The 25,670-nt window shown below is 32.9% G+C and overlaps 1 protein-coding gene and 2 non-coding genes across 19 annotated transcripts in view; 1 reads left to right on the plus strand and 2 right to left on the minus strand.

Moving 5' to 3' along the window:
* Positions 1 to 25,670, minus strand: part of LOC105212007 (cAMP-specific 3',5'-cyclic phosphodiesterase) — a 332,058-nt gene that overhangs the window by 42,819 nt on the left and 263,569 nt on the right. For 14 of the 17 annotated variants that reach the window (XR_008471481.1, XM_011183738.2, XM_011183739.2 and 11 more), the window contains 2 exons: positions 18,505 to 18,681; positions 614 to 652 (listed from right to left, as the gene is read on the minus strand). Coding sequence is in view for 16 of the 17 variants with exons in the window: in XM_011183738.2 (XP_011182040.2) it covers positions 614 to 652; positions 18,505 to 18,681 (216 nt within the window). In the remaining variant the exon portion in view is untranslated. The remainder of the gene's footprint in view (positions 1 to 613; positions 653 to 18,504; positions 18,682 to 25,670) is intronic. The other 3 variants (XM_011183740.2, XM_029040038.2, XM_011183742.3) reach the window with 1 other exon arrangement.
* On the minus strand, positions 12,249 to 12,320 carry Trnap-ugg (transfer RNA proline (anticodon UGG)). Its single transcript has one exon. It is a non-coding gene; the product is annotated as a tRNA-Pro (tRNA).
* Trnaa-agc (transfer RNA alanine (anticodon AGC)) lies at positions 12,730 to 12,802 on the plus strand. Its single transcript has one exon. It is a non-coding gene; the product is annotated as a tRNA-Ala (tRNA).

A 25,670-nucleotide genomic window follows, 5' to 3' on the forward strand; every position in this document is an offset into this window, starting at 1 on the left:
TATATATGTAAGTAAGTTTTTTATGTAAGTATGTGTAATTGTAAGTCTTCGATTGTACACCTAATGTATACACCAAAAACCAATAAATTTATACGCATATGTACATTTAAATGTAAAAGCAGCAACATACAGATTTCAAAAAATACAAAAAAAAATATATTTTACTCAAATGCGGTTGAAGCTTCAATTTACAGTTTTTTTTCGCAACAAATATAGCTAAATATTATATGAAAAAAACGTTGTTTACTTTGTACAGCTGTAAAGCGCAATGTGCACAAAAAATATGATAAAAATATAAAAAAACATCGTTTGCTAAGCAATACAAAGAAAGCGTCTACGGATTTTCATTACAGCGCTAGAGTTGCCAATGCAAATTTACAAATTCGAAAAGGAAAATTCAAAAATTAAAAATTCTAAAAAAATAATTTACATTTGCATACATATTTGCTTTTGTAAAAGAAAATTGTTTTCGAATGCACACTAGCGTGTAAATAAATAGTATTGCTATGCAAAGCGTATTTTCTATGCAACTACAATATTGTTATTTTTTTGTTTTTGTTTTTTTATTATTTATTTAAAGTGTTTGCATTATGCTTGCATTTTGTATACGTACGATCGGTCAATCAGGATAGAGGCCTCCTGCTCTTTAAACCTGTAAAAGGTTACAAACAACAACAATAAACATTTTGTTTAAAAATATATTTGCACGTTGATGATTTTTTTTTAAATTTTCTTTTTTGTTTTTGTATTTTTTTGGTTTCTTTTTTTTTGTTTTTTGGTTTTTTCAAAATTAAACAAAGCATATTGAGAATATATATTATATTTAATTTGCGCATTTATTTGGTGGATAAATGGTGTTGCTGTTTCTTTATTGCTTTTTGGTTGTTCTTGATGAAAGCGATGGCTGTGGCATTGCTAGTGAATTTGAGCGTATATCTACATACAGTTATTTATGTCTATATGTATGTATATATATAACATAGTAAATAAAAGGTTGTGGTTATGTTGGTGATGGTAGTGCCATTTGCGCGCTATTTGTTGTTGTGCTTTTCAAACAAAAAAATATATTTATTTTTCAACAAATAAAATCGAAAACGTATAAAAATATTAATAATTTTTGCGTTCTCGTGCGTAAATCATGGCAAATGCTGGAAATCAATATGAAATTTGAATTTTTTCGAATTTGATGAGAAATATGGTAATTTATGCTGAATATGCTTTATAAACGTTAATAAAAATTGAAAATGGTAAACTTGAGCTGTGCAAAAACTAAAAATTGTCACACATGAAAACAATGAAATACCGATAAAAACAGTAATTAAATAAAACTAAAAAAAAATTAAAAACATGAAAAGATATTGAAATAAATTGAAATTGTTTGTTATGAAAACAAAAGAAAAGAGCCATAAAAAATGCATCAAATTGCGCTTTTCAAAGGAATAGTGTTAACTATGAACAAACACTCCAAACCATAATGAATGTTAATTTCATTCGAATTTTCGAAAATTGCTTTTCTGTGTCCTCTTGTAAAATATATAAATACATTTAAGCCTAAGTGGATATACAGCGAAAGGAAATAACAACAGATATAAAAAGCGTAGACTTTATTGTATTGGCTATTAAAATTTAGCTATAAATGTATAACGGTACAATAAACAATTCAGCGAACAGGTGGGATTTATTGTTCATTTTTATGCGAAGAAAAATACTTAATATTTTATTTTCATTCCATTGATTTTGAGTTAAATTTCATGCTTCTTGTGCTTTTCACTTCAGCATATAAAAAAATACAATAAAAAATATGGCAACACAGAGGTTTTACAACAAAAACTCTCGTTATATAGAGCATTTAAGTAAACCATCGCTTGTAAAAATCATTTTCAAGACGATTCCAAAGAAATCTCTCCACAGAATTGCATAAAACTATAAGTTTTGACTATTGAACATTGTTCACAAACTCAAAATTGCCTACGCTTTCAGCAACACTATACCGCTATACCGCTATACCGCACTATATAGTAAAAATCAGATTAGTTCTCCCATATTGATACATCATTGAACCAACATTTCGACAATCTAGGTAGATAGATATAGTGGACATCAGATGACGCACACAATCTAAGATCTTGAGAAAGTGAAAATTAAACCAGAGAAAAATTCTCGACATAAAAGTTCGACAAATCGTTAATTAAATAAACACTTTAGACCTCAGTAAATAATTGACTTTGGGTAAGACAATAGATGAACAAATATTAATCCGACATCATATGCTAAAGAACTGCGCCGTTAGTTCCACTTTCTGTGACTTGTATAAAAATGGTGAATTTCGACTATAATTAGAACTAGCTTGAATAGCTTTGAATGCAAAATGACATCAGACCTCAAATCTATTGTTGAAACATTTTATCCAAAGCATGTTACCTAAGAATGAGTGGCCAAGTAAAGTTTTACTTTGACTAATGAAGTAAATGATCTCTCATTTTCAAAGGTTCCTCCTTAGAGTATCTAGAGAAAACAATGAAATGTGCGATTTATATAAATACATCCATAAAGTGGCTACACGAACCTTCACTCTTTGGACGCCAATCCAATGATTATATGGTATGACCCAGTAGATACATCATGTGCAATCAATTATGAGGTTAGGTGGGTTTCAAAATTTTTAATATATTTTTTTTGTCGTTTTAAATAGTGCTTTAAATATTTTCCAAAAATATCAAAACAATCCGAGTAAAATTCTAAGAGATATGCCCTTAAGAAGTTCCGCCTATCAGGTCACGTTGGTACTTCAAACTCATTTATCTCAAAACTCACTTTTTCAAGTCGGTGGACACGATATCTTAAAAAATTTGCACACATCTTTGGAACAACATTATCTAGTTAATGAACGAAGGTTTTTTTTTAGGTCTTTATTATAACTACTTTTTTCGATATATGCTGAAAATTTGACCAAAATATTTAGTTTTTTGGTTTAAATTATGTCAAAAATTTAAATTTAAATATTTTTTTCCTTCGTTTATTAACTAGATTTTTCTAGTACATATTATCGAAATAGTTTTGTTTTATTGTTTTTAGATGAACAATTCATGAGTTATGATATCCACGTCATGGGAGATGAAGTGCTAACGAGTGAGTTCTTGGAATTTTTATATAGTTATAACCTTCTCAAGGACTGGGGGAACAATAAGAAATTAGAAGAAGTATACCATGACTATTGCAGAAGCTGCCAAGAAGTAGAATGGGAGGAGACAGTAGAACATCTTCAATGTGGATGTATGTAAGGCTTTGCACAGGAAAAGAAAGAAAATGACTGATCATGATTTTCTGGACAATGGATACAAGGATATGGTAGTGTGGGGAATTTTAGTCCCGGCGGAGTCACAATGGACCTCCTAAATGCATAAGTGCGTCCCACGACATCCACTTTACCTACTTATCTAGCTAGATCATCTATGGACCATTTAGCAATTGATTTGTTGGACTGTAGCACTGAATTTCCCATTTGAATTTCTCAACATTTTTTTAACAGTTGTCATTATGACCATCGAAAAATATGAAACATAAAAAATACAATACAGCCTGACAACCATTGCATTCTTAATGCTTATTAATCTTGAAAATCACATATTGTCACAACAATTAGTAAGGATAATATTTTCCTTTATTAATGAAACATTCCCATTGTAATTAATTACTCATTTGCAGGATATTAAAGCCACATGATGCCACACGGCACTCACTCACACTTAATTTATCACAATAAAAATTAAATTTGCGAAATTCACAAACAGGTAGTAAATATAATGTATGTATATATTCATGTGTGACAGTTGTTGAAAAAACGTTCACATATATTTGTAAGTGTACGAGTGTTTCGCTACGCTATACGATGCAGCTCCATTTGCATAGCATACCCGTTGGATGAATGCATTTGTTGTTATTTTTTTTTAATTGACCTCGCATTTGTTATTCATGTTGTCAGCGCGCATTTGTACTGTCCTTACACACCTGATGGCCACCAGCCACAAATGCTGCTGATCTCGTATAATTCATTTCATTTCATATTTTTGTAAGTATTTTGTTGCCATTGTTCGCGCTCTGGCACATACCAACATTTCACTTTCGATGCGTTGCGATTCGATTCGGTTCGGTTGCATTTTGTCACACAATTTTATTTCATTTTTATTATTATGGTTTATGGTTTACGGTGCGCATTCTATATACCATATACGAGTGTGAGTGTGCGCTGCTAAGTGTTTGTATGCGGTTGCGTTTGCTGCATTGTTTTGTTGTTGTTGTTGCACTGTGGTTGTTACAGCTGTATTCATTAAATATTAATTAATCCATTGTTTTACAATGGTATTGAGTATTTTACGCTTGTATGGCGTTATTACGAAGATCAATGCATGTAGCGGGTGTAAGCATGTGTGTAGCTCTGTATGTATCAACGTGTAAAGTGGTTTGGTCGAGTGCAGCGAAAAGTGGTATTGCATTTTTAAATTCTTATATTTTTTACAGTCATCATCTGTAGATTATTTACAGTTTTGTAGCTTGTCATTGCGACACTATTTTTTTTAATGTGTGTTGAGTAAATGCAACTTGGATACAAAACCACGCTCGAAATATGTAAAGTAACTTTGCGAAGAGATGGCTTCTGAAACCCTTAAAGCTTCAAGTCAGTTGATTATGATTGAATATATAATTTTTGCGATGGAAAATATGTTTCATCATTTTAAGGTCTACTGGCCATGTTGAGCATTAGTTGAGCTAAGTGACTTTGAATCTAGTCCTTTGAAGATGAAACCTAGATTAGATCACCATTCTCCGCGAATTACTCTCTAGATCGAGTTTGTTCACGAAGGGGATACAATGTTAGGTAGAGTTAAAATTATGACCGTAATGATAAGGTTTTATAGTCTTTTCACACAGCCAATTAATTTATCAATTAAAATTTTAATTGAGAAACCAGTTTTCACACTGCCGGCTACCCGATAACCGGTCAGCTGTTATACATTTTTGTTTTTGCTTTTCATAAGAAGTTGGTAAGTTTCATCAGCTAATTGCTATTTTAGCAGCGACATCTACCGTCGTGAAACGTGAACAAAAACTTGCATACAAAGAAAATAATACAAATACGGTCGCATAGTTGCATTTCACTTTCAAGTCGATTAAGATTCATTTAAAAAATAATGTAGATTTTTATTTTGTATGGTAAATTGATCTTAATCAGCGTTTTAATCGAGCAGAAGCCGGATAATTGATCAATTAGAACCTGTGTGAAAAAGCTGTTAGCGCTACTCATAATTACTAGATAATCAAGCAATTATGTGGAAAAAAAGGAGAACAACCCTCTAGTTCCAGTTTTGATTGGCTTGCATGACTTGGTGATTCATTAATCTTTGGAAATTGTCCATCGATAGAGTGGGTAAATGGTTACTATGTTCAACATAATTTAATATAAATAGTGTCGAAATAAATAGTTTCGAATAATGTCGAAAAAAATGTTTTATGAGAACATTGAAAACATTTCTATCACTTTCACATTCATTTGAATGAATATTTCCTTTCGAAAGCAGCTTTGAAATAACCACCTATAACATGAGCAGAAACCATGGAATTTGTGTAGCATTGAAAATGAAATTGCAAGCAAAACTACGAAAATGTTAAAATTGGCTCATTTCGCCTTTTTACAGAATTTGTTATAAGGCCGAAAAGCCTTTAATACAAATTATAAAGCAAAATCAGAACATGAATGCCATTAACCCATGTCAAACAGAAAGATAAAATAGCAGAGGAATCTAAATTTGCTTGAGTACATATACATATTTTTAAGAGTATGTAGATGTGTTCTAGACTGGTGCATATCAAATCTAATTGCACTAGAAATCCAGTGAAAGGTCCTAATATGTTTATATTATATTATTGAAATGTATCTCTCGGCATCACCAGGACATTTAATGCGGCCCTCTGTTCCAAAGGGAGTTGATTAGAGAAAATTAGCAGAGGTATAGGTGGTGAGCACTATAGTTGCGAGAGTCAATAGATAATAGCAGTAAATAAGGAGCTTGATAATGACAGTCGGAAATACGTAATCAAAGTGGATCAAGATGTATATCTGGAAGAGGTCTATTAAGTGATTTTCGTTTTTCAGATTTTTACTTCAAAATTTGCTTCTTTACATATTTAAAGAAAAATGATTATGAGCTTGCTTATATATAGTTATATACTTTGATTATTCCACGAAAATACTCGTATATAGGCGGTGTGTTTGTGTATATATATTTTCGAATAGTTCCAAGATGGAACATAGGACCTCAAGAAGAACATTCCAAAATCCATTTATGTAGCAATACCATATTAATATACGTAATTATTTGCGAAATTTAAGACATCTTTGGCAGTTAAGTTTCTAGATTCCAAGAAGTATTTAAATTTAGTTTTATATATATTGTTAGGTATTTTAAGCAACTGAATGTTTGGCGTGAGTGTCACCAAGTTGAATAACCATTTATATGTATTTATAGCAGTCTTTTTAGTACTCGTTAAATAGGCATAGTATTATTTTTATACCCACATTTTATAGAACATTCACCTAATTTTTCTATGTCAAAAACAAAAGCAAATCCAGAATTAATTATTCTTCGAAATAATCAAAATCACATGGTATTAGACGAACAGCTGGCAGGTCATTTAGGAAACCATAAAGAAATTCCCAGCTGTTTCCCTACTATTCTCAAACTCATGCAATAATAGCGGTATACACATTTTATTTGACTTTGGACAAAACAATGTTTTCAGCGGAAAATATCCACTATAAAATGTATTTGTACTACAGTTATTGTAGCTACACACCGGAGTATATATGTATATTTTCGAAAATGAACAAAACTAAAAAAGTTGCGAAATTTGCTTTAGCAATTCACCTTGATAGCTGCTCGATTGAGTGAATCTGGAAAATGTTTGCATTTCCACGAATTCAATTATAAATCGCAATATTAAATTTTTCGCTCATTCAACATTGCACTACCATTTCTATTTGCAGACCAAGTCGAGTGGGTCTCTTGCTATACATTTGCATGGAAATGAATATATAATATGTGCATATATACAGATGTATTGGGGCGTGCGCCAAATCAACCATGAAGGGTGTATTACTGCTTGGTTAGCGTTGCCACTCTAGCGAGTCCGAAGATGGTTGTTCAATGTTTATTTATAGTTAAGGAGTACTATAGAGTGAGGTTAAGTATATGTATATTAAAAGGATTTTAGTCAGAAACTTATAGTTCTCTTAAGTTTCTCTAGAAGTTGACTTAGGAATGGTCCATATTTCTAATCTATGAAGTCCTTTCACCTTAATATTAATTTTAAAATCTCTAAAAGTTTTTTTAAGTTTTTAAACTTTCGAAAATTAAAGCAATTTTCCATTATCTACCTTTATCTTCATTCATAATAACTGGCTAAAATTATACCAACTATCGGAGGAATTGGTAAGTGGATAAAGGTGTGTACACTCTATTGAACTTGGGCTAGAACCCATCTAATGAAAATGATCCAAATATAAAGAAAGTTCTGTATGAAATCTCTCACCCCTTGGCAGACTATAACATGAAAAATATTCCTCAGAATATCCCAAGATATGTGATTTGGACCTCTTACTGGATCATCTATTGGAACTGATGCGAAAAAAATTAATCATAGAAAGTCTAACTGAAATGTTAAGGTTGGGTGAATTTAGCTGTTGAAGAGAATCAAAGTATCAATGTTAATAAGGTGGAAAAGGCACTACTGGCTCTCATAATTACCATTTATAAATACTTTTACACGGGTCCTAGGTTCGAACCTTCAGAAAGCTGTCAAGATCCACTATTCTAGAAAAACTAGTTATTTCTATCTTAACTGACTCAGGAGACGCTGTTTCGATATGCTTCCAATACTTTTAGAACCACACTCTCTTTTTAGTGGTAATTTCTAATTTGACACTAATATCTATTCGATTTCCTACTGGGTCTCCATGAGTATACTGGCATACTGTTTACTTGCAAAATAGTACGCGGATGATTGTGTTGTTTTAGCTCCGAGAGTCGGTATGTATGTATATCTACTTATTCTGCTGAGCATGTGTATGTATGTATGGCTTCATGGTGGAAAATAATTTTCCGTTTCGTGCAGCACAAAATGTGGTTTCATCTGCTTGTTACCGTAGTAGTTTTGCACTCTTTCATTGGGGTAGGTCAGCTGGAATTTGTACGACTAGCGTCGTGTGGCAAAAATTATGATGAGAAAAAAAGGCGAAACATACGCACAATAGTTTTTAATTAAGTCTGTTTCTTTTGCTTGACTTTGCGTTGCTTTCGCACGGTATTGAGCTCAACAGAGTTTAATAAGCATAATAAAATAAAGTAGTAGTCTGATAGTCACTTAATGTTGATTAAATTGGGAAAAGGAAAAAGTAGTTGCTTGTGTTTTGCTGAATAGTATATTGTTTTTGTAATTTTTGAATTGAGTTTAAAATACTATATGCATAGTTATTTAATTAATTATTTATTTGAACTGTTTTTGATCATATTATATAAAAAAATAAAATATTTTTCTAGGGATAGATTTTCTTTTCTGTAATTGAGGATGCTTGGAGTATTTTGGAAGTTATTTCGATAAAGAAGACTTAAATAATGCATAATTCGTGATTTATTGAAAAAGCCTGAATTTGAGAAATATTTAAGTATTTTACGGAGATAATGACTATAGATTTTCGACCTTAACTCTTAAGATCTTTGAAAGAAGAAAAAATGTTGCTCTGATTATCGAAAGCGGGAGATTAAATCTCTCACTTAACTGTTGAAATGAGCAAAATTGGCGAGATTCCTTCTTTTTCTGTAGTTTTATGTCTTATGTAACGAACTCTAGAACTAAAACTAGCCACATTATCCGTTTAAGACCGATTAGTTATTTCAAAACACTTACGGAAGTAAGTATATATAGAGACATATAGGAGAATGGAGGAAAAAATCCACATACTTATTAAAGATAATTTAAACAAACCGAAGAAAGAAAAGCGGTCGAGTATACTGTGGTATGAGAAAGTGAAGAAGAAGGTGAATAAAAGGTTGCCATATACATATGTAGATAACCCATAACCCTAAGGCAGTAAAAAATATTTCTGTGAAATGTAGAGTATGTGCACATGTGTGAGTGCGAAAGAATGTGAGCGTGTGAAAACGCATTGAAAAGGGGTAAATATATTTACTGACACCAGCAGAATACTTGAGGCAAATCTGCTTAGAAGCTCGACCTAACAACACATACTACTTTAAATTCCATACCATGTATACACACAATATATAGACTAAAAGGTCTACACATGCAGATTTTAGCTGATCACGCGTGTAAGTGTGCTTGTTTGCGACACTTGGCACTCACTGCTGATGATGGTGGCAAATACCATCAACACAACACACCGAAATGAGGTTAAAAACGATGTCAAATGTCGCTGCATCAATTGTCAAGTCGAGAGTGTTTGAAGGAGCATGCAAGCATGCTACATATGAAAGAGAATTAAATAGACACACACAGAGATGCATGTGTGTGTGTGTTTGTGTTTAGCGTAAAAAAGGCAACAGAACCCAACAGCAACCCTTTGTAGTAGATCTATCACAGGGCAGGTGTTGGAGGCCGCTGGAGAGATGGATTTCTGTGGATGGTTCGCTGTGTGGCAACATTGACGAGGACACAGGCGCAGCCACAGACACCGTAGCGTCTACGCGATGAGGTTCGCTCGCTGTTCTGTTGGCATTCTGGCATTCTGTTTGTGGCAATGCCAGTCTCGAACCTGTTGTGGGCGCTGACGTTGACGTTGACGTTCACACTGAGGTCATTTGGCTTGTGGCTTTGTCGTTAACATTTGCAGTTGTCGACGACTCATGCCAAAAATTGTGCACTCACACACACACACACACATACACATACACAGACAGACAAATATCTAAACAATATGACACAGCAGATTGTGTTGGCAATAACAACAACAACAACAAAATAGTGTGTCAGGCACGTAAAAAGCAACATAAAATAATCGCATTGTGCGCCTTTATTAAGGAGACTTAGAATGCGGGTAGAAGTAGAAGGAGCAGAGTAAGGTGCGAAAGTAATGTGCTTAAATGTGTGTGTTTGTGCGTTTATAGTGCACATATGATTCAAGCAAAAAAAAATAGAAGTCTTGATATAATACACATATCTACCCTGCAAGTACACATATGAGAAAATATTTTGCAGTGGGACAAATGCATCCTACTTGAGTAGGCAATAGAACAGCATCATTTCATGAATTAAAAAACTTCTCCATACCCTACTACCCTCACCTTAATATTAGGTATATGGGAGCTAGGTGAAGCTAAGACCCGATTTTACTAATTTCTGCACTACAATTTTATTAATATTCCCTCTGAATTTCTTTAAAATATCTGAGAGACTTACCTATATTTATAACGATACACAATTTATTAGAAACACTGTTCTCATGATCGATATATGGTGCCTTGAAAACTTATGGTCCGATTTCGGCGAATTTTAGAAGGGCGATCCCCCACAATAAATGTTCAAAGTTTTGTCCCGATATCTTCACTACCGGTTACTTTATATATAGAAAAGTAAACGATTCAGATCGACTTCAAAGTTCTGGTATATAGAGAGTAGTCGTGTATGTGGTATAGTGGTAGTTTTCATAAAATATCATTGGGATGTCAGGAAAATATTATGACGCCCATTAAAAATTTTGTATGCCGATTTGAGTGCCCTCCTGTAACATCTATATAATGAAATTTAAGGTTTCTGCTATTTTTCCTTACTGAATTAAATTTAGTTGTTTTCAACATAATATGGGAGGGCATTATTATCTGTAAGAAATTTTCCGAAGGAAACGACTCCAGAAAGTTTAGTTGATATAGGTTTAGGTGCATACACAAATCTGAAGTTTGAAATACTAATAGCAGAATCAAAATGAGAATTCATAAGCAAAAAAGTTGGTCTTCGGTTGAAAGAAAAATCATCTGCCCATTATAATTCATATTTCTTTTATTTTCCTTTTACGTTTGTAATGCAGGCCTTAAATAGAGGTGTCTTTAATGACAAGCTAATCAAGCAACACAACTAATTTAGAAGAAACGAAGAAAAGCACAACTTTATTTGTTTTTCTGAGATCTCTAACGAAATGGTATCAGTAAAAAGTCACTCTCTAGGTACTCAATAAGATCTGAGACTAATTTGTGAGAAAGGTTGTTTCGATTTTCGAAAGCAGAATATTAAATCTTTGCTTCTTCCCTGATAAAATATTGAAGTTACTACTAAAATAAAAGTAAACAAAATGGATATAAAACAAGAGTTCCAACAACAGATGCTTGGGTTAATTGTCATGCGTCATAATTCTGAATCAGTTATTGAACTTGTGAAACGGCTTTATACCTCCTGCCAAAATTTACCCTTGCCGTCTGTGTTGCTAAAACTGTTGTGAAGTAGCTTTAAGTAACAAATTGTTGAGTTGCACATTCGTTGGCTATTCGACACTTGACAATAAACGCATTGAATACATTCCTGTCCGGCAGGGTATTTTCGTATAACACATTCAACATACAGCTGCAAGTATATTCTCGCATAGTCTTATAAGAGAGGTTCTTTATTTTATTTTACGCAAAGAGATTGCGCGCCAAAATCCTACAATGGGATTATACACATTAGGCTACAGACCCCTTGCAACAGCAGCCAAGCGTGTGCGAATTGCCTTATAATTTACGTCTCTATGTCCACACATACATACATACATACATATATATCCACATGCATATAATCTCTCAGTAAAGATTTTCATATTTATGTGAGTGTATGAATTCTGTCATTAAGCAGCAGAACTCACATTTGTAAATTCTTATGCATTTTGTTTACGTTTCGAAAAAGGACGTTATGCAATTAAGGGCAGAGCGGTGGAAAAGAATTTCTTCACCGACTTGGCGAGTATGCATGAGCAAGCAATTTTCATAGCAAAGAGAGAAGAAAAAAATGCACAATAAGAGCGAGTGAGTGAGTGTGTGGAATTTAATAATAAAATAGGAACACCTTATATAATCAGACGAAATAAAATTTTGCGAATTAGACTCGCTCATTTTAAAATAAATGTGAATCAGCTTTAATTTTAAAGATGTTTCATCATTAAATTTAATGAAAATATATACCTTTTCAACTAAACCCAAAAAAAATCGAGTGGGCTCAACCGGGATTTGAACCCGGGACCTCTCGCACCCAAAGCGAGAATCATACCCCTAGACCATTGAGCCGCATACCGTTATGCCAGCGCTAATGGCACTTCACAGCAAAAAACTTAACGGTCACACTTAAAAACCAATGTCCAAAACTACGCTTTCGAACCAAAAGAAACCATTAGTAAGCATTATTAACCGACGCGCCAGCAACTTGCATACCAAATGAGTTTGTTTGGAAACCAGTTCGAAATGGTATGCTTGAAACACGCTGACACAGTTTTCCTAAGCTATGCTTTGTCGCTTAATGGTTTTAACGCTTACGGTGTTTACCTTCATTTGCTTTGGGTGCTGCATTTCTTAGCTTTCAGGTTTTTTTTTGATAGTTTTTTTTTTCAATAGTTGATTGGATTTTTGTTGTTTCGCTTTGAGCGTTGCACACCTTTGTGACCTTTTTCAACTTTAAATATTGGTTTACTTTCAAGTTGGGGATGTAGCTCAGATGGTAGAGCGCTCGCTTAGCATGTGAGAGGTACGGGGATCGATGCCCCGCATCTCCAAGACGGTTTCTTTTTTTGGTGAATTTCCTGGTTTTAATTAAAATCTAATTTGTGAGATATATATTATTAATGCAGATTATACCTGGGGTTGTTTCAACTACCTAACGGGTGTAGTGGAGCATATTTTTCCTGATTTCGTTTTTATACTCTCGCAACAAAGTTGCTAGAGAGTATTATAGTTTTGTTCACATAACGATTGTTTGTAACACCCAAAACTAAACGAGTTAGATATATGGTTATATATACCAAAGTGATCAGGGTGAAGAGTGGAGTTCAAATCCGAATGTCTGTCTGTCCGTCCGTCCGTCCGTCCGTCCGTCCGTCTGTGCAAGCTGTAACTTGAGTAAAAATTAAGATTTCTTAATGAAACTTGGCACACTTATTTCTTGGCACCATAGGAAGCTTTCGGAAATGAGCAAAATCGCACCACTGCCACGCCCACAAAATGGCGAAAACCGAAAACACATAAAGTGCCATAACTAAGCTATAAATAAAGCTATGGAAGTAAAATATGGTATGAAGAATCCCACTAAGAAGGGGCATATTTGGATGTAATTTTTTTGGGAAGGTGGGCGTGGCCCCGCCCCCAAATAGGTTTTTTGTACATATCTCGCAAACCAATAGAGCTATATAAACCAAACTTTCTGCAGTCGTTTTTTAAGCCACTTCTTAATACAGTTCAAAAATGAAAGAAATCTTATAAAAACCACGCCCACCTCCCATACAAAGGTTAGGTTGAAAATTACTAAAAGTGGGTTAACTCACTAACGAAAAACGGCAGAAACACTAAATTTCACAGAAGAAATGGCAGATGGAAGCTGCACTCAGATTTTTTTACAAAATGGAAAATGGGCGTGGCGTCGCCCACTTATGGGTCAAAAACCATATCTCAGGAACTACTCGACCGATTTGAATGAAACTTGGTTTGTAATAGTTTCGTTACATCCCAATGATATATTGTGAAAATAGGCCAAATCGCTTTACAACCACGCCTACTTCCTATATACTATGTTTATTGTGTGGCAGCCCCATTCTAAAAATCGCCGAAATCGGACCATAAGTTTTTAAGGCCCCATGTATCGAACACGAGGACCTCGGTGCTTCTAACCTAATATTATGGTTTCCAACTTTCAATGGACTTTATACAATATATATGACGAATATGTGGGTCAAATATATATAATATAAGTAAAGTTAAATAAATATATTGCGAGAGTATAAAATGTTCGGTTACACCCGAACTTAGCCCTTCTTTACTTGTTCTTAAATATATTTTCTTACAGATAGTCGAGAATGATTTTTGGTATAACCGTTTGCCATTAAATCGTTATTTAATACACCAGTCTATCATATTTATCAGTCAGAATATGATCAGTATACGCCCATTCTCTTCTCTTGAGTTCCTATAACATATTACTACTAAGCTGTCAGAATATAAAACTGTCTAGCTAGGAGTATTAAACACGAAAAGTAGCTCAGAAAATCATGCAAAAACTACAAAATTGTGTCCTATGAAAATCAATTCAATATAAATTTATTCGACGACAAGTATCAACTGGACAGTGTCGTGGATTAAATTAAAATACCATTTATCACTTCGGTGTCCATGTACCATACAGACTAAATCTATTCAAAAAATGTCAATTTATTTTTGATATTTCTTCTACAATTCTGTGGTTGCTTTCAACACTTGTTTATATATTATCAATATTCTGTATTTTGTGAAAATATTTCCATAAACATTAGTTCAAAGTTTGCTAACAACCAAATGGCATGTCATAAATTATGTTTGAACAAATTGCAGCGTCAAGAGAAACATTAAAATGTTGAAGAAAGAAGAATACGTAAATAAATGCATTTATGTATATGCTAACATATGTGTCACGTCATTCGAACGAGTAAACGAACGATTTAAACTTTTAAGAGTCATTATAAATGCATGACAATTTATAGAGCAGACAGTTGAGCGTCAACAGTGCAGAGGAAAAAAATGTACTGCATCGACATGCTGCAAACTGACAGAAGTAGTGCTCTGAGGTACTTGAAAAAAAAATTAAATAAATAAAAAAATAAAAATTGCATTAGTAAGCAAAAACAAATATTTGCTCCGAGGCGAGAGATTTTAGATGCATTTTCGATTTTAAGTAAATTCTCTTTCAAATGCCATAATAGCTTGATATTTTTTCTTTCATTTATCACTTTGGGTCATCAACTGTCTGCATTAGCGTTTGCCAGATGTTTGGATAGCCTTCGAAAACACTTTTGCTTTTTGAGCATTTTTAATTTATTGCAAGTTGCGGTGAATCGGGTAAATAGAAACAGAAAATCAGAAGACGTCTGTGACGGTACTAAGTGTAAACAATTGTAATAGCTCAGACGTAAGCATGCAATTTATTCACTTTACTACACGTGGTTCAAGTAAATATTCTATTGCAGTCACGATGCTTTTCAACAGTTACCAGATGTTGAATTTTGAATATATTTTTGAACTTTATTTACTCGATCTTCACTTCATTCTAGAACACGTGTGGGAATTAACGCATTGGAAATATTCATTTATTGAATGTGAGTTGGTCGAAGAGAAATTCTCAAAAATGAAAACGCCTACCATTCACAGAATCTGAATAAGGGCCGCAAGAAGAAAATTTCTAACCATAAAATATTAATAATATTATGGAAAAGAATGAAAAATTATATCAGTTCTATGATATAGTATTTATTTTTCTTAATTCGTTCTCAATTATGTTAATTTGTCAATAATTTTGAATTCTAAAATAATCGAGTCTTTTCGGGAATGATTTTGTCTGATTCTTTCAACATGAATTTGTACTGATCATAAAAATAAATTTAAAAAATAGTATTCTAAACATTTCCAATAGGTATTTCATCAAATCCAGCAAATTTCAATTCTAATTCACTAATTGACTCAATTAAGAGGCAGACTGAAAACCATACAACTTAATTTGCCCTTCACTATCAACCAATTTCTATAGCACCAATTATATATGTCAGTGTTGTTGTAAATTGTGGTCAAGCATGCTACTAAAATCAACAAACCTCTTCCAAATGTCTACACTGCTTTCGTATAACGAAGTTAAAAAGCTAAATACAAATTTGCTACTCCGATATGCATTTCTGTTTATTTCTCCGCTCCAAGCTTATCTCAATAAACCGCAATATCTGTGTACCGTGTGAGTATGAGTATGCCCTACAACCGATAAACATATTTGTTAGTGCCATTCGGTGTTGCCGTGTTCACTTTAATACAGTTCAATTTGCAAGTGGATTACAATGTGGTTTCCCAGTACGCTTGTATACCTGCCAAACTTTATGTTGCAACAACATATTTGCATTAAATATAAACTTGCAAATAGTACACAATTCGTACAAGTGCTGACACAAACACAAATTAACTAAAACCAAGGGAGCATGTTAGAGTTAGTACTTGTATTAAGAGCGGCAGTAACCACAGCGGCAAATGCTAAGGGCAGCTTTATATGCATGTGTGTTCAATTATTGATTGTAAATTATAGAGAGCTTTCACTTGAAGGTGACACATAAGAAGAGTTTAGCTGGAAATATGGTTTAAGATTTTGCTTAACCACTTACAGGATAGTAAATTGCGGAAATTAATGGAAATTAATCAGAAGTTAGATATATTAATCTCTCTTCTAATAAGTCGTTAAAACATAGCGAAAACTACTGTAAAGCTGTACTACCAAAATGGTTTATTCCCAGTATCTATACACCTTAATAATTTAAAAAAAATTCTGCCTACCGATTTATGGAATTTATTTTTGGAAACTGGAAAAAATCACACGGAGTATCGTTACAGTACTGTTTTTGGTTAGGAACTCAAGAATAACCAACGAAGTTAGCAAATAATATAGCTGAAAATTTTATTGTCTTTTGATTAGTAAGAAATTTAGTCTTATTTTGTGAATATTTGTTATTCAGTGGTATAGAATTTCATAGAGGGATAGCTGTCAAACTATCTGTCGAAGTAAATACCAAATTTTGACATTTAGAATCACTATAGTTTAGCGAATCACAATGATCGAAGTAAACCATGGAAATTTATTCTAAGAACTGTTCTAAGCAGTAAACTTAAAATTTCATATTTGAAGTGCTAATTTGAAGTGGATGAGTCCCTCATCCTTTTGCAATTAGAAACAGTTCTTATATGAATTTTTTAAATGAAGATGAAAACGACCTAACTCTCAATAATGTGTCCAAAATGAAATTGATTATAGCCTTTTTGCTAACGTATCAATCATTTAAATGCTAAATGGTTTCAGTAGCCTTATAATAGTGAAAACATCACTTCATATAAAAATGGTTTAATAATTGGTCTTATAGGTCGTATGATTTATTGAAAATCAATATTTGGCTTAATCTTGACGAGATGAGACTGGGCTATGACGAAACGTATGATGCAAAATGGGAACAACAGGATGGTTTTTATAAAGTACAATCGAGCAGTGCCGAATTCTTATTATAACATTAAATGTCATGAAAGAGTAAAGAAAAGAAAGATCTATCCTTATAGAACAACATCTTAAACATAGTTTTTAGAACTATCCACAGAAAATAAACAAGAAAAAAGTATAAAAGATTAAAAAGTGTTTTTTATTAAACGATAAAAGGGCATAATTTGAATGCTATTAGACGATTTACCAAGGTACATTTTAAGTCCCAATTTCCCGATAATATGATGTTATGTTTAAAACCCAGACTTTTCTATGTTATTTGCAGCTTTTTAAGATAATCAAATTAGAATTGTTTTATAATATATTTAAATTAATAAAACTGAAGAGGCAGTAACAAGATATAATCAAATAAAGTAATAAATCACATCAAATAATGCACCACAACAATGAAAGGCAGGTAGAGATTTCAAAGATGATGAATTCTCAAATGAATTAGCAATGATTACAATAGAAAAATGCCAAGCAAATTAGATGAGCGTAGAGTGGAGAATAGTATGTAAATTGAGTAGTGTAAAAGTTGTAGCAGGCGAAAGTGAATAAGTGTAAAAAGGAAAATGGGAAAATCAGAGTGAATAGTTGAAGAAAAGTGAGTAAGTGAATGAGATGCAGGAGCAGAAAAACTTATGCGACATTTACATAATATATGCAATCCACAAAAAAAAAGAGATGAGAAAATGAGATGACTGTTGCCACCAAAGGTATGCATAATTGTATTACATAAGCAGCTTAAGGATAATGGAAATTAAAACGGAACTGTGCGTTGAAGAATTTCAATATTAAATATATATTATATTTCAAATATAGATGGCATGTTTGCAATGTTGATTGTGGTCAGACGCACAATAAGTGAGTAAAAAATTGTAATATAAGTAGTAATAATAATAACGGTAAATATTTTAATTTAAATCAGGTGCGTGTTTAATAAATATGGAATTATAAATAATTATGTAATTCAAAAGTAATTATGTGCGCATTATACAAATGCCAGTAATCTGGGGAAACTAAATATAAATGGCGAATTGATGAGCATATAGTGCTTTTGTGGTTTTTCACCTTTGCATTTAGAGCAGCTTGTGTGGTTGTGAAAAATGTGTAGGTGTTGAAAATAAACATATTTGCTGATGGTTAATTGTAAAACCAATTAGTACGCAGTGCTTAATTAATTACTTTAAAAATATTAAAAATATATGCGAGCATCGAATTTGAACTTACCTTTCACTTGCAATGCTTGAGTTGCGCGACATCGACTTTGGTGACATCTCAAAGTCGGAATCCGAGCGATACAAGAACGATTCGCGACGTTGTGGAAGATTTTGCAGTACCAAGCCGGCGCTTGGCGAGCCGCCTTCAAGCGGTGATCTAGCGCCTTGGCCATTTTCTACATCGAAGCTGTGGAGTAGAAGGCGAAAATATTAGAGTGGTTGAATTGATGACGAAAAAATTTTATGTATATAATTTGAAATTTTCGGATATTCAAACCCATTAAATTTATGCAAAATTATTTTAAACTTTAAATTTACTTAATTAATTAAAAAAAATATTTTTTATTTATTTTAAATTATTTTACTTTTATATATAATACAATAGCAGCCATTTACATTGCCTCCTCAACAACCAAGTCGGTTTATTAGGTCTACAACTTTGCTTCCGCCGTTTTCCAATAGATGTCTCTAGTTTAAAGCACTGATCGATTAAATCGTTTTATATCGATTTTGGACATTTGTGTCAACATTAACCCAACAATATATTTGTAGAGATCTGTTTGCATCCCAAACTTATTCTGAACTGAAAATCTCACTTTATGAGCCGAACTCTCGACATTTGCGGGAAATTTTGCTTTTCTTTTTTAATTCCAAGAAAAGTGCGGCTGAGGCTCATCGACATTTCTAACCGTTTTTATACAAAAAAAAACCTTAAATTTACAAAAAAAAAAACGGCGAAAGCAAAGTTGTAGATCTAATATTTTTGTAAGTAGACTGTCATATACACATTTAATATAGAATTTATTAACAAAATCAATTAAAACACCGAGAAAAAATGTTTAAAAGCTATTATCAAACACATTTATGTAAACAAATTCCATTAAGCGCCTACGGGCTCATTTAAGAAAGCGAATAAATTGAGCTGTAAATTTTCTTTTTAAATTCTATTTTTATATATAAACTCATATTACACGTGTGCATTTGTTGGTTGTATTTGCTGTATTCGCTTGCCATGTAAACGATGGAAATTTTTAATTTATTAACTTCCAACTTGCCGCAACAGTTTAAATATGACGTTGTGTACATATGTTGCTCATACGCCACGGCACATGCCCAGGCGGCTCATTATAAGCGCCAGCCAGCAACGAATGCATCACTGTAGGCGTTTCGGCTTTTTGCTTACAAACAAACTTTGCTTTTAGCTGGAAGCATTTTACCAGAGTTTGTTTATATTCTTTTTTTTGCAGCTTTAAAGTAAAATTTTTAATTATTAAAATTTTCCACCGATTGCCGGAGGGCAGTCTTTGTTTGTGCGTATTTTTATATTTGCCAGTTGCCGTTTATGATTTTTCGCGCAGATAATCTTTTGTTTTGTTTTATAGTATTATACATGAAATCAGTGTGGTGTGTGGAGTGAAAAGGATTTGGTTTTTAAATTAAATTACCCAGAAATAATCAAATACATATTTTAACTTAATTATGTCAATCATTAAAAAATTATTATTATTATTTTTATTATTTATTTTCACTATGAATAGCCAGACATTTGGAAAATAAGAAATGTTCGTCCATCGTCCATTTCCCAATCATTAAAAGCAAATTGTCTTAATGGATTCTCTTTTGCCTAAGTCTCACTCCTATATGTACGACTATATTTATAGATCTAAACTTTGGTTTTTAAAATAGGCACATGTAAACACCTTTAATAGAAACTGAAATGAAACAAGTAAGGAAAGGCTAAGTTCGGATGCAACCGAACATTTTATACTTTCGCAATTTATTGATGTATTTTTATTAAGATAACACACAATTTGACCATATATTCGGCATAAAGTTTAATAGAAAAACGAAAATCATCATATATAGTATATAGTATGAGGTAATTCCTGAACCGATTTAACTCATTTTCATCACCAACATACATTATATCTAAGATGCTCATTTAATTTGGCAAAGATATTTCATCGTATATTTGAAAACCTTATAATTAGGTATATGAGAGCTAGGGGAAATTATGATCCGATTTTAACCATTACTGGTACAGAGACACACTATTAGAAGAAAAAGTTTTCCTCTGAATTAATTTAAGATATCTGAGAGATTTACCCATATTTTCGGTGAAAAATTACCATTATCCACACATTTTTAGTAATTTTCAATCTAACCTTTGTATGGGAGGTGGGTGTGGTTATTATCCGATTTCAATTATTTTCATGGTGTATGGTGGGGTACGTAAGGGAATCGACTGCAGAAAGTTTAGTTTATATAGCTTTATTTGCGAGATATCTACAAAAACCATATTTGGGGGCCACAAAAAAATTACATCCAAATATGGCCCTTACTAGGACGATCCTTTGTACCAAATTTTACTTTTACTTTTAGAACTTTATTTATGGCTTAGTTATGACAATTTATGTCAACAAACACAACCTTTATCCTTCTCACATCCCAAAAGTGCCTTGCTTTCTGAGCACACAGTGCATACATAATAAATAAATAAATTTCAATTTTGGACAGTGAAGCCTTGATGAGCCAACTGACCAGCTTGCTGACTGTGATACCCTAAAGTTGGTCATTTCAGTTACACTCAAGTTGCTAGGTCACCGTTTGTGAGCGCAACTTTGTTTTACACCAATATGCTCCCACCTCACTCAACTAACGCACCTCAACCACTTCGACTTCCCGCCCACACGCTAACTACCAGCCGCCACGCTTGTTGCTTTGGTTTCATGCACAAGCTAAAAGGAAAATATTTGCACATATAATTAGGTGCAGCAAGTCAGCTGGTGGCCTTTTAGGCGCCACAACCGTAAATGTCAGCTTAAATTAATTTAGTTTTAAATACAATTTTCTTGAAATATGCTAAAATTAACTTAAAATTCTTATCAATTTAAATTTATTCTATTTTTGAATCAAGCCTCATTAAAATAATGAATTCTATTTGTTTATCACTTACGCCTAAATGCACACGTGGCTTATTACCTCTTGTAAACTCATGTTAATTTTGACATTTTTTATTTTGTTTTTATGACTTTTACAGCTATCAAATGACTTCCTCAACCAAACTAACAGGCGTGGGCGTTTACCTCTCAGCAAATTTGGGTTACAGCTTTGCGATAATTAAGCATTAAATCTCCACTCAACTAACAGCAATCTCTAGTAATTCCCATTAAAATGAGTAGATCTTCGAAAGTGACATGTATATTTAGTTACATTCTGGAAATTGAACGCAAAGCCTGGCCTAAATTTCGCACAAATGCTGCTGGCAGTGAACTATTATTATTTTTATTATTAATTATCTCGCTTCGAGTGGTTTGTGCTGCTGCCACGTGCATGTGTGGGTAGCTGTTTATGCGAAACGTAAAGCCGTGAATTTGATATGTTGTCGATGTGGATTGGTTTTCCAGGGAAAAGGAAAAAAAATAACGGAAATGTTGCCAGAAGCCGGTTATTTGATATCAGCTCATTGTCAGTTCACTAATCAATTTACAACATTCAAAATAAAAGCAGTAAAACTTTGATTTACTAAATTAGAATGTTAATAATGAAAGATTAATTTAATATAATTAAGATTAAATTGAGTTCATTTGTTAATTATGAGTATCGAAATATGTGAAACAATTTGCGTTTGGTTAAATTATGTTATATTATGCTGTGCTATATTCTGTATAACATCGAGAATTTTAGATTATGGAAGTAGTTGTTTGTTGTTTTCCTAAAGATCTTTTAAGAGATCAACTGGCAGTCAGCCTGTCCTTTCAAAACACAGTTGGTGTTTCATATCCGCATTATTACTCATGAAACTCTTTCTTATGACTTTTCACACAAGAGCTAATTAATCAATTAACCGGTCTCTGCTCGATTAAAACCCTAATTAAGATCGATTTACCATACAATATACAAATATACATTAATTTTAAATTGAATTTTAATCGACTTGAAAATGAAACGCAACCCTGCGATAAAGACCGTATTTGTAATTATATATACGTGCTTTGTCTGCGAATTGTTGTTCACGGTACACGACGGTAGATGTCGCTGCTGGAAATAAAAAAATAGCAATCAGCTGATGAAACTTACCAACTTCTTATGAAAAGCAAAAATAAAAATCTATAACAGCTGATCGATTATCGAGTAGCTGGCAGTGTGAAGGGCAAAAATTGGTTTCTCATTCAAAATTTTATTTGATTAATTAATTTGGCTGTGTGAAAAGGCTATTAGACAGATAAGTGATCATTAATGAAACATATTTATATAGATTTTCCTAATATCTCCTTTGAGCAAATTGAAGTAGATATCTCTTCATAAAGTATGTAACTTCTAGAACTCTGTTTGCAAGCTAAATATACCGTTGGAAGTTTCGGACAAACTGCTTAACATCCAGTATTCCTACGACGAGTCTTGTTTAACTTTTTCGTTACTCTCTTCTCATAAGAATACTCTTTTAATGCTTACTTAAAATCATTAAACGCTTCTTCATAACGAACATACATATTTTCCAATTTCGAAATTGTATAATGGTTTTAGAGGCTTATTTGGAAATTCACTAAATTTCGAATTCCAAAAATCTACTAATTATTAGTATCATGCCTCATCACTATAAAATATTGACTAAAACCAAAAGCTTCGTAGTAATTGACTGTCTGATTTTGATTACAGCCGTTGTAACACAAATTTCGTAGTATTTCCTCGATTTTGAGTGCATATTTCATAAACAGCATTGTTAACTCTAATCAGATCAACAATTTAAAGAACCCAGAATGAACACAAGCATTTGCCTGCAGTTAATTTTGGACGAAGCTATGTGTATTAGGGCAGAAAGGGGAGTACATGGGAATTATCAGCAACAATTACGGCTAAATCTACTCGGATAATCCTGTATAAGTATGTATGTATGTATGTGCATTTCTACGGCATATTTATTAGTAAAATTTTCTACTTTCAATATCTGCTCAACGATCGTTCGATAGCAGCTGCTGAAGTGGTATATGCAACAAATGCAGTTGAAAGCTGCCACTTGCCATTTGCACTGCACTATTATTGCCAGTGTTGTTGCTGTTGTTGGTGCAGCAAAATTGTGCATTTCATGCATTCGTTCTTGATAATTGCTTCATTTTCATTGCCGAGGCAGAAGTTATGCGCCCCCATTCAACTGGTAATTGGAACGTGGCAGAAGCGTGTAAATAAGGAAATTGAGAAAACGTGCACAAGCAGGCATACATACATGCGAGTATGTGTGTGCGTATGCTATGTGTAAGCGTGTGTGAGCAACTGTTGATGAGGGAAAATAGCAAAAGTGGAATGCTTGAGCTAAAGTTCAGGGATAATGTGAGCTGATTTTTTATTTCATATCGGTTTCATTGCTCTTGATACAGGTGCAGGCACGGATATTTAGCTTATAGACGTACATACAGAAGTGCATATGTACTTATACACGCATATACGAAAAGTTCGCAACGTTTCCGGACATGTGTTTAACGATTTCCTTTGCTTTATACTCTCATCTTCTGTATGACTTTGGCAAGGAAATTACAATCTTATTGCAGCTGGTGATGCTAAACTTTTCTTAAGCTCCTAAGCACCAAATGTGTGCTGGTTTAAAAATTGTATTCGATACTTAAATTGAGAGAAAACTAAGCTTAGAGTAAACTATTGATTCTTAAGAAGATTTCTTAATCCATTAAGTACATATAAACCATCACATTGGATCACAGTAACATAGTACACCAAGTACTACTATTCAGGACGTCCTCTTGGCAGTCAATAATAATCTACTTATGGCGTTCATCCTCAGCTGTCCCATATAGCCACGAGACTACTCAGATCACCAAGCTGTTCTGACAACATAAAGAATTTGCGAAACTCGCTAATTTTCTATAATGAAAATCGTCTATAATCTATGATTACATATAGTATATACGCTACAATCTCCTATCATTGCTTGCTGCAAAGTTTTACAAACTCGATAAGTGAGTAATTAACAATCATTTGCTTGAGTATCCAGTGTATGTATGTACAAATATCTATTTGTAATTAAATTACATGGCAATAGTGACTAAGTGCTACTGTTTAAGTAAACACATGTCATTAACCGTTTGACTATTATTAATTTACTACGAACATTGAACTCTCAACTCTCCACTCGTGTTGTGGCGAACAATTGTCTGAGTAGAAAAACGGTCTGCAGGCGCCCCCATAGTTATAGATAACTACACATACCATATACATATGTGTTTATATGTATGTATATAGAGCAGTGTGTGTGGGAGTGAAAATTGATTTGAAATGAATAAAAGCAAAAAAAAAGTCTAAATGTACACATGCGTGCAACGAAAGCGCGTAAAATGGCGTTGGAAATCTCGCCAACTAACAATAGCAGCTAAGTGGGCGACAATTCCTATAAAATAGAAAAAATAATATAGAAGAGTATCCTTGTGAGTGGTCTGGGTTATAATTTCAATTACATTTATCAGTTAACACTTGTGTGTGACAAAAAAATAAAAATTTCAATTGAATTTATGGTCATACTACCATTAATTTGTCTACGCACTTTACTGAACTTGTAAAAAGCGTATATATGAAAATTTGAAGTCTAAATGTTTATTTAATTAAATTCGAAAGCTCAAATGTTTTTTAACGTCTTTTCGCTAAAATGCATCCCTAACATTGTTATGTTTGAAAAACATACTATTATTGAATTTATTTGCTCAAGCAAATTGTATATAGACTACAAATAATAGCGAACGTACAGAGCTTATTAAATTAGAACTAATCTGAATAATGATGGGATTTTCGAAGCTTAAAGTAATATTCAGAATTTTACACATATTTTAATATTTTTAGTGCATCTTATAAATTTTATATGTGATTTTTCAGTATTAGTTGATCGAGATATAAAAGCATTTTTAATCGAATAAAATTTCAAATATTAACGTTATTTCTCAGCTTGAGGACCAAAATTGACATCCAGGCTGAAAACGCACATTTAATTTCATTAAAAAGGCATCAAGTCTCTACTATTACGCCATTTAATATAATGAACTATAAACAAATAAATTTTTAATTCGGGGGTTTTCAGGATCACCGTTTACGAATCTGAAGTCAGATTTCAAAAATTCAAAATGGTGGATTCATTATGTAATATGTTTACATTTTCTTCTTGCACCCCTAGATATA

This window comes from Zeugodacus cucurbitae, chromosome 5 (genome assembly GCF_028554725.1).
Source record: "Zeugodacus cucurbitae isolate PBARC_wt_2022May chromosome 5, idZeuCucr1.2, whole genome shotgun sequence".
In the NCBI taxonomy this organism is placed as follows: Eukaryota; Metazoa; Arthropoda; class Insecta; order Diptera; family Tephritidae; genus Zeugodacus; species Zeugodacus cucurbitae.